Below are 10,922 nucleotides of genomic sequence, written 5' to 3'. Positions count from 1 at the left end.
AAAAAGACGGAAAAAACATAATAATAATAATAAAGATAAGCTCAGCTGGGAATTTTTAGCATTCAGAGTCAATCCGAAAACGGAAGTTACCGCTTGAAACGAAACTAAATGGATTCGCTCCATATTCGCCGCTTTTTAATTTGCCAGTCTTATTCTTAATCTCAGGATTCCATATTAAAAGGTTTTGCGGTTCTTTTTATTGCCTTATGTGAAAAAGAATAATTTTTATCAAGCGAAAAGGTTATTATACCCTTGCAAAGGGTATTATAATTTCAGTCAAAAGTTTGCAACGCAGTGAAGAAGACATTTCCGACCCAATAAAGTATATATATTCTTGATCAGGAGAGTCGATTTAACCATGTCCGTCCGTCCGTCCATTTCTACGCAAACTAGTCCCTCAGTTTTAAAGCTTTGTTGTTTTTAATTTGAGATTTGGTAATGTTTAAATATTATGGAATTACGGTTTTAATTAAATTAAAATCGGATAATATAGCTGCCATAAAAACGATGGCAAAATGCAGAGCAAAATCGACTTAGCTTCATTGTTTTTAGTAAAATAGGCATAGAATTCGAAATAGTCATATAAACTTCGGCTTGCCGATGTTAACTTCCTTTCTTGTGTAATTTATTTTCGATCAGAGAATAAGTGCACCTTTTTTGTATAAGGTCGTAAATGTATTTCATTGCAAACTTCTGACCAATATTATAATATAACCTTGGTATAAAAAGCGAACGCTTAACGCACTCGTTTCGTACTTATATATATGTGTCTAGCTGGCTGATAATCTAGAACAGCAGAATGATCTTCAGAAGCTATTGGAAGTGCTTATCTGTGCACAAATATGTTTGTAGACACCGTCTTCCGGTATTTGAATTGATTTCGGGAATCACATTCAACATCAGAGCAGAATCGTTGCCTTGACTTTGCCCCTTGGGTAGCATCCACCCAGGAATAATAGAGTCTGCAGGCTGGAAAGTACCCTTATTCAGATCATTTCCCCAAACTCCCTTACATACCCAGCAAATTGACTTAATACAAACTATTTAAATAAGCAATTAATTAATAATGGTAGACGGCATCCGAACAAAAAGTAAAGCGTAAAATCTATATTCCCCATCGTTTATATAGGGAGCGTCGTTGAATGAATGTTTCCCGGGGTCTGGATTCAGGATTACGGATTCAGGATTCCGAATTCTGGCAAATTGGGAGCACCCAAAAACGCACTGACAGATTCATGTAAACCCTAATAGAGCAAAATCTACAAATAGCTTACCAACCATCTCCACTTATCCGTATTTATGTTCCTAAAATACGCAGATCAACTGTAAAATAATCTCTATCACTTTATCAAATCTCCCATTTCATCAAATAAAATTAAATTAATACCAGTCAGCATTAGGAGTACAGGGTAGATTTAGTATTTTTTATTAATATTCAAATATTTCATACTCAAACAGTGCGACTTATAAGGACTTGGGCCTTATCATCATTTCGACAAAGGTAAGTGATACAGACCAATATTTATGCCATGAAAACCAAGTAATTCCTGCATAACCTTCGCCATCTTTGAAGTATTTTCCATTGAGCATACTGTAATTTTAATGATTATAGTAAGAAGATTTAATGAGAGCATAAATAAACAGGTATACCTATCTGTACAGTTATTGTGCCACCATGCACCAAATGCATTGGCACAATCAAGATCACGACAATTGTCATTATCCCGATCAAATGTGGAGAACTTTTGGTTCTTATTGCGTGTGAGTGAGTTTCCGGCTTCACCAGAATATTTCCCTAGATTCTTCAACTTGTAGGCTTCCTCCTCACTCCCGATCCCAAAATCATCGTATTGAGCGTAGCTGGTGGATCCATTAACCATCCCAAGTTTAATGTAGAGTTCGTGGGGTCGTGCCTCAGTCATCCGATGCAATTTTTCCAGCCCGATGAAGAATTCTCCACTGACATTCCCAAATCCATATTTATAATCATGCCAGTTTCGATCGAAGTTCTCGGATCCGTCAATGCGTCTCTGAATTACAGTCCAACCACTTGGAGACGTCGCACATGGCACTTCAAAGGGTTCAAGACCCCGAAGCTTTATTTGGAAAATCCCATTGGGACTGTCACTCGGACAGGAGTCAGGTAAAATGTCATCAGTTTTCTGCAATTCAGAAAGCTGACTAGATAGTTCTGATTTTATGATATCAATCGAATTAATTTGAGTCCTAAGGTCAGAGATTTGTTCATCTTTATTTTTAAGGTGTTCATGCTGGCTTTTGATTTGCTCCTCTTTCACCTTTAAAATATCTTCTTTGCTTTTGGTTTGACCTTCGGATATTTCTAACTGACTCTGCAAGTCTTTTATGGTGTCTTTCAAGGTATTTACTTGGCTTTTGAGTTCATCGTTGGCATCGGCTGTTATTGTCAGCTGTAAAAAATGATTTAGAACAGGCGATAAAATAATAATCATTGCATTCGTTTCCAATATTTTAATTAGTTGGTTCCTGTGATAAATCTTAATTGAGTTTACACCAAAAAGTGGATGTTCTTCCAAAAGAAAATAAATATATAAAATGGCAGCGTCGTTTTGAAACTAAATACAGAAAAGAGTTCTACACAACGCAATAGCATGATTGTTTCAGCGTAGTATTATTTAATGTGCTAAAAAAACTATTGTTTACTACTGTGCTTTCTTTACATGCTATTTACATATTAAAAGAGATAAGCACTTCCGATAGGAACGCGAAAGGATGTTTGTCTATATGTAACTCACCGTCCTAAGTACCTCCATTCTGTCCAATCTCGCATTCTGCAGAGCCTGAATGGAATTCACGAAGTCTTCTTTTGTGATAGTCTTGGTCATCATAAAGGAATCGTTAAGGGCTCTCTGCCCTGCCTCGATTTCATCCAACCTTTTTTGGATATTATCAGATATAGGGTTCAGTGTGGCCAGGCAAAAGGAGCCGCATTGTGTGGGTGCATCTTGGAGAACGCACAACGACTGATCCTTTGAATTGGACGCAATTCCTCCTTGAACACTTGGAAAAATTAATAAGCCAAGCAAATAGAACAATAGTCTCAGCATCTTAAGATGTTCCATCTACTCTAATCGAATTCAAAAAGTGTACTGAAATGTAGCTATAAGTTGAAGAAACAACGAAGCCAAAAATATTGTTAATACGCCCCGTGAACGTTCATATTCCATATGTATTGCACGTGGCCCTTCTAATCTCTAATCCGTTGGCCAAAATTATATATAATATGTATAGACTACAATATAAATAGAAATGAGCTTATGTTCTTATCGCTTATATGCGCTTTATTTTTATACCCTTGCAGAGAGTATTATAATTTCAGTCAAAAGTTTGCAACGCAGTGAAGGAGACATTTCCGACCCTATAAAGTATATATATTCTTGATCAGGATCGCCTCCTGAGTTGATTTAAGCATATCAACTTCGGCTCCGCCCGAAGTTAGCTTTTCTTTCTTGTTTAATATATTGTAATACCCAGTTCTAGTCGGCACAGTGTGTATTGCTATTTCTTAAATGCTACATATTGTTGACAATGTTACAATGTGTTCTTATTGTGCAGCTGGGGCAGACAGAATATTTTCGATGCTTTTCAAAAAGGCTCCGCCTTTTGCAGACTGACATGGCAAACTGGATCCATGACTCAAGTGTGGCATTCCGAGTCACTTGACTGTTTGCCTTGCCACAAGATTTGTGCACTGAAACTTTGAGACAATTTGCCACAGGATAAACTTGGACTTATCGCCGCAACCGCACAAATTGAAATGTATTTGAGGAACTTTTGGATTCGAGACTTGGAGAATTTTCCCAACATGTTGGCGCCATCAAACTGGCGCCAAATCATTCGCAAGTCTCAATGACACCTGCACGGATTGTCGTGTAACACTTTGATTTTATTTCCCCCTGCCTCCGTGATACAGACATATTTTTTATTTATTTATTTACCTCGCTGGCAACGGGTTTTCAAAAGCGCGCGAGACCACGCGACGTATACGCAACGCGCGGGTCTCGTTCGAAAAAATGTTGGTCGCGTGGGCGTTTCGTCTTCAGACAAAACAAAGCAAAAAGGAAAACAAAAACAGAAATAAAAAGAGAAGAAATAAAATAAAAACCTGCCCCACAACTCTGAGGCCATAACTTTGCATTTTGTTTTTATTTTTATATCTGTTTTTTTTATATTTCGACTCCGGCCACAGAAAACATCAAATGACAGAGAAAAATGCTAATAACAATAACAGCAAAAACGAGCGACATCAAAACAAGTTTTCGTGTCGCCGCACACTGCCAGAAATTGCAATTGAGTTCGGTTTACTTTGAAAACAAGTTTAAAGTTTATGGCCAGAGAGTCGGGGGCCTTAACTTTTGACATCAACTTAATTTGAAAGAACTTGTTGAGGGGTTTATTTTGCAGGTACTTTGGTTTTTACGTATAAATGATGTACTTTCAAATAGGAGTTATATTTTATCCTCTAAGTTACTGATTAATTAAAAGCTAGTTGTTTGCTGGCAATATCTTAAAGTTCTTTGTTAAAACTACAAATTTATAAATTTAATAAAATTTATTGCCGACTAAAAAGGGAATTAGCTATTCGATTTGTTCGATTTTGGCCCACTTCCTATACGTTTCTCAAATTTGATCCGAAACTGCTGCAAGTTATTGTTGGCAGTGCTTTTTATTAATCTTTAAATTATAAAGGCATTTTATTGTGTTGCTGTTTTTAACTCGAATCAAGTCAAATTTTATCTTGTGCTTATACACTTTTGCGCATTTTATTTGGACTTCTGCTATTGTCATTTAACCTACCAATTTTTATTGCAGTTTTGTTTTTAATTTTGGCTCGAATACTTTGGGTTATTTGGACAGAGGCAAATTGAAAATTGTAATAAATAATTTGCGGAGGCCGTCCAACAAACGTGTTAAGGAAAATCAATTATCTAATTGTAATCGAATGTGAGTTGTGGGCGTTGTAAAAGAGGCATTCGAAATATGTTAAATCAAAAACGATGATTAAATATTTTGTATTGCTTAGTCGGCAAAATTGACTTGACCTAATTTAATTTAAAATGCTTAGAAAATTTAAAACTTCTCTTATCAATGAGCAGTGAAGGTTATCAAGGGATTGAACTTAAAGATTAAGCAATGTAGGTCATTAAATTTCGAGTCAAATAATTTTTCATCAAGATAAGTTAGAATAATCGTGTTACGGGGACATTCAGTGATATTCAAAATTGGTTATTTTTCAGCCCGAAATTAATTTTACTATCTGCCTCAAATAAATCTCTGAGTAGCCAAATTCAGTTGACTTATCAAACAATTAATTCGGAATATTTCCAATTTGAATGCAAATAATAATGGGACAGAGGAGATTTATGGTTTCTATTGCTGGCGATAAGAAGGGTCCCCCTGTTTGGCGAATGAAAAAATGTTAACAACATTTATTAATCAACCCCGGCAATTTGTTATATTTCCCCGGCCCTCGAGTTGAGATCAAAGAGCCCCTGAGAGCCGAGCATCTGGAATTAGTCAGTGTTCGAATTTGGCAAATGGATCGTAAATCACTCGTCAGATCCAGAATGCAAATGCCTCGGTTTCATCATAATGATCAGCGTTTTGAGGTGATGACACATTTTTCACGCGCTTTGTTGTCGGTCTTAAGCCGATTTCAGAGACATATTTCATTTGGCACCTTAAGCCGTCTTTAAGATATATTTTACTGGACCATTTAAAGTAACACGGCGACTTGTGTGGGAATCTAGGTTTATTTGTCCACATAAATAGACCAGCGGGGCCTCTTGCATTTTGCATTGTCTTGGCAGCAAAGTCGTTTTGGGGTTTTATTTTTGGTTTTCGTTTTTTCCGCGGCTTAAACGAGATTTGAATAATTGCAGTGCCGAGAATTTATGATGTGTGCGAGTGCCGGAATTAAGCTGACAATAATAGCGGCAGATCCGCGGGTGAAACACTTGACAAATTGCGAAAAAATAATCACAAACATGACCTCAATTAAAAATTATTGCTCAATAAAATCTCTTGTTAATTTAGATACTAATTTTATATATCTGTCGAGGTGGCAAAATATTGCGAAATACCGCCAAGTCACTAACGAAGCAATTCTAGAAGGGGAAAATATTATCAGTAGAGTAATAGTAGAGAAAATAATACAATAAATTTAAAAACAGTTCATCAGAAAGATATTTTTGTAAGCCAACTTATTATTTATTGTATTAAAATCACGGTGAAGAAAAATGTTCTTGTACTAGGCTTTTTTTCAACTCCTGCTCGGCCAAACCCGGTGGTATAATATCCCAAGAAAAAGCGAAACACACTGCACCATCATTTGTTATGCTCAACCCAAAAAGGCAAATCTTATCGGAAGACAGAAGACAGCCCGGAAAAAAGAGAAAAACCCAGTGCGAACCCAACCCAGAAATCGTTCTTATCAGCGGCTTGTCAGGCCCGCCGAAGACATTACCCAGAAACCGAAACTGAAACTGAAACCGAAACTGAAACTGAAGCCGAGCGTCGAACCCCCTGAAAAACCCCAACAAAGACCGCTCACATTTAACCTTTTTTCGGTGGCGTTTCGAAATTGAAAGTTTGGCGCTGAAACTGGTTTATTTGGCTAAAAACTAAAAGCCAGCAACCGCAGTGGCTAACTGCAACCAACTGCAACTAAAACGGCAGGCACAGTGGCTAACTTTAATTGAATGCCAGGCAGATGCTAATGAAGGAAAATATATTTAACTCAATAAGAGCATTCGGGACTCATATACAATGAAACATAATGTTTAGCAATTAGATTGTTTCAAGAAAATTTAATAGAAACAAATTAGATTTGTTATACATTTTATTATGATGTTGGATTATAGTAAGCTAGCATTTTAAGATAAGGTTTTGAATGATAGATAACTAATTTTATTATACTTTTGAATCCCATATTTTTTTTACTTTCTTATACTCATGCTGCATATTTCCACAGATGTAAAAATCATTTATTTAATGTAATTTAGCTTACAATTTATTTGGAATATTTTTTAAGCTGCTCGAATGATGAATTGTATTTGTTTTCAGAAAATTCAAACCACGGCCCACGGGCCCAACCTCAATTTTCCACATTTGGGGATCTTTTCGGCCGACTTTCGGGCTTTATTTTGGGTTTTCGGTTTCGGGCCTTCAGCCATCGTATTGTCTGCGTTTTCCCGTATTTTATTCGCTCGCTTTTGGCTTTGTTTTGGCTGTCTTGGTGGCTTTTTGGCTAATTTGTGTGCACCTCTCCTGTCAGAGGCGTGTAATTGCCATGGCAGTTGGTCGACGGGGGCGTGTTGCCACTCCCAATTACCCAGTTTTTCATTTTCATTTTCATTTTTGTTTTTTTTTGTTTTTTTTCCCTCTTCGATTTTCCACCGTTTGATATTTCGGGGGGCTCAGGTTGTTTGGGCAACTTTTGCGAACCGAGCCGGGACAAACCCGAAATTATTTGCAACTTTGGCCTTTGCACACAGCAATGATGCAATGATGACGCATGCACCTGTCAGACAACCGAATTCGCCTTATTTTTCCAGTCTGCATCCTTGGAGATTTCAGTTTTTTGGCCCAAAAGTTTTCGGGATTCTTGCAAAAGTGTTAACACACAAATAGGAAGGCTTCCTGAAGGTGCCATAAATAATTACAAACAACTGGCAGAAGTTGGGTCAGAATAATTTCCAACTAAGGTTTGAGGTTTCGCAGGAAGAAAGAGCCCCCATTCTTTGCAGCCGGTCAAGTTTCTGCGGTCAACTTCTGTGGTAGAATGTGTCTTTGGTTTTGCCACTCAACTCGCAAAAAGAAGGATAAAAGGAGTTAGGACAGAAGTTACTTGCGAGCGAAATCTGTTGGCCCAACTCTAGGATTTTATTGTGGAAATTACGTAATTAGTTAAATTTCACTGGAATGAGTAAAATAAGTATGGGTTTGAAAATTTAATAATAAGTGAGTGATATTTATAATTTAACATAGAATTCATTTTCTTTACAATTGAATAACATTCAACAGGGCAAAAAATGGATCTTGAAAACTATGTAATCGTTTCTGTCGAGTTTTTAGTTTTAAGTATGTTTATTTATTTATGGAATTACTAACAAATTCAAAATTAATATAAAATTGATAGCTTGTATTTAGCTATCCCAGATAAAACTAAATTATTTAATGCTTACTTCCTTATATTATTTTAATTATTCCTTATATTATTTTAATTATTAATTAATTATTATACAAGTAATTCTGATTATATTTTGATAATTCCCAACCATTTAGCTAAGAATTCATTTATCCATTTTTTAACCGATACATTATTATTTTTCTTAATGTTGAAGCTTGTGACATTTTTAATGAATTTGATAATAATCAAGATATTTCTGGCGGGTTTCTTTTTTCAACTAGCTTTATCCAAATCATTCTCCGCTTTTCCGCACTTTTCCCAGGTTTTTTGTATCTTTTCCTTTACAGTTGACCTCGTCGCTTTGGCCGCATCTGCATCTTGACTTTGTCCAGCTGTCGGTGGGTCTGGCTGTGTTTAATTGCACTTTAATTAACTTGCATTGTTCAAAGCGACGTGTTAGCCCCCTTTGGACCCCCTTAAACCCCCTCCCCCTCCCCTCCGCCACGTTCCCTATCCACTTTTTTTTTGTGAAAGGAAGAAGAAAGTGCGGTGGCTGTCGGCTGTTGTTTGTATTTGTTTAAAAAGTGTTGCTGCAGTTGGGCTCAGTTCGCTTCAATGTGTCCGTGTATCTGTGCTTGCACTTTGCGCCTGTGTGCGTGCGTATCTGTGTGAGTTGTTTTGAATGCCAACTCAAACAGTCAAGTGTCGTGCAGTGAACTGTCAATAGAGTGTACCAACATTTCGCCCTGGCAAATAGATGAAACTCGTTTTTTCCTTGTCGCAGATGAGGCAGACAGAACAAAAAGAGTTTATATAAATGTGAAATGGACTCAAAAAAGAATTCGAAATAAACGAAACAGTATATACTCTATAGCAACATTTGGTTACACAAAATGCACATTTGCTTTGAATAAAATAAGGCCAATAGATTTGATAAGTGCCTTAAAAATATAAATTCCTGGTATTAAAGGATATATTGTTTCAGTTGTTTAACATAAATATATTTCCTTAAATCTGAAAAAACAAAAGTTTAAAATAACTTAATAGCTCTTTGCACATTTATAAGTTATATTTGCAAGTTAAACATGAAACAATTGGGTCCAAAAATTGTATTAAATCTTTATGTAAATATGGAAGCAAACGATTGTGGTGTATTGCTTTGAGAAAAGGTAGTTTTTGATGTTTTTAGTGGTGGTTGATTTGCAAATGGTTGTCCCTGGTCCTTCGATTCGCTTGGCATAACTTTGGGAAAGGTGAGGTCCTGTAATCGTGGGTGGGATCCACTCAGCTGAGAGTCAGTCTGGGGCATCGCTAATGAGACCACGTCTTGGTCCTGTCCTGTGTCCTGGTGCCTGCTCCCCATTGTCCTTGTTCTGGCTACGACTTCCTGCTTTGGTCTTGGCTTTTGTTCCCCAGCCTGCACTTTTCCACCCACTCGCCCTGCCCGCTTTCCCCGCTTTTCCAGCTGCTGACTAATCCATTTCATTGAGAGAACTCGCCTTACTCGCCGCTCGTCTGTGATTTATTTTATGAATGAACTCGGCACTTCATTCATTCGCGCTCCGGCTAAATACTACGACTGAAAGGACGAAAAAAGCAGAAAACAAGGGGAATTCTGTGGGTGGGTGGATGGATTGTTGGGTTGAAGGGTTGATGGGCGGATTATGGGAAAACACACACATACACACACACACACACACACCCGAGGACATGCAACGGTATGCAGAAGGATATGCGCTTCCGTCTTTGGCGAATTCCTGCCGATGTTTTCCTCGTCCTGGCTGCCAATTAAAATACCACCGCCAGGCAAATGTGAGAGTGCCTACCACAAAACCCGACGATCCTGTCTAGCACAATTTGCCAAAGAAGCCAAGATGACGATGGAGGTGATGATGATGATGACGATGATGACAATGATGACGCTGATGGGGTTGCCACGCGGAGGAGACCCCTTTTAATGACTGTAAATCAAGCGTACTTTGCATTTTTGCCATCCGCCACATCCTGGCATCCTGCAGGCATCCCCACATCCTGCGACACTGAGCTACATCTTCGCGATACACAGTCGTGTATATTCTTATTAATACCCTGGCACAACAGGTAATTCTGCCCGTAATTCACTGTCTACTCTCAAAAATGTTTAAGAAAATATACCTGTAAATAATAATTATTATATGCTTTTTATTTAAAATCTGGAGAAGTCAAGAAGGATTCTCACAAGTACATGCACTTTATATCGTACTGATATTATATACCTATATGTAGTATTAATTCGAAATTGGTAAACTAAAATGAAACGACTATAATCATTTTTATTTTTATAATTTAACTAAATTGATAGTATCTGTATTATAACAACCTCTAATTGAAGCATCCTTAAAGTAACATCGCTACGATTTTAATTCTGTGTAGTACAGTGCAGCCTGGATTGGGGCAACAAACCCATGTGACATGCGGCTCGAACTTTCAAGAGCCTTGACTGACTTGCAGACTTTCCCCAGTGGTGCTGCCAGTGGTGCTGAAGCTGCTGACGGTGGTGCTGCTCTGGTGGTTTTCCAGGTGGGTGGGATGTTGCCATAAGCTTGTGGGCGGCTCATAGGCGTGGCCAATTAGCATTTGGACAATCGACAGTTTGTTAGAAGGCAGCGCACAAATAAGGGAGAGTTTGTTACCGCGTTTTTTTTAACGGCTTTGAAAATACCCTTATTTAAAAACATTGAAAAATTCTGGAAAAAACAAATAAGTTACTTTA

General features: G+C 37.5%; 1 protein-coding gene across 1 annotated transcript; it reads right to left on the bottom strand.

Annotated features, from left to right (window-relative positions):
* Positions 1–1,396: 1,396 nt before the first annotated feature.
* Positions 1,397–3,108, bottom strand: LOC108045456 (fibrinogen-like protein A). Its single transcript, XM_017124787.1, has 3 exons — positions 2,775–3,108; positions 1,651–2,429; positions 1,397–1,591 (listed from the first exon to the last, which is right to left on the bottom strand). Exons 1-3 carry the CDS (start codon positions 3,099–3,101, stop codon positions 1,465–1,467), a joined length of 1,233 nt encoding a protein of 410 aa, XP_016980276.1. The 5' UTR covers positions 3,102–3,108; the 3' UTR covers positions 1,397–1,464.
* Between the last annotated feature and the right edge of the window lie 7,814 nt (positions 3,109–10,922).

The sequence above is a fragment of the Drosophila rhopaloa genome, unplaced genomic scaffold (genome assembly GCF_018152115.1).
Source record: "Drosophila rhopaloa isolate 14029-0021.01 unplaced genomic scaffold, ASM1815211v1 contig_3, whole genome shotgun sequence".
Classification (NCBI taxonomy): domain Eukaryota; kingdom Metazoa; phylum Arthropoda; class Insecta; order Diptera; family Drosophilidae; genus Drosophila; species Drosophila rhopaloa.
The sequence above is the reverse complement of the archived record's forward strand: the minus strand, read 5'-3'. Positions and strand labels throughout refer to the sequence as shown.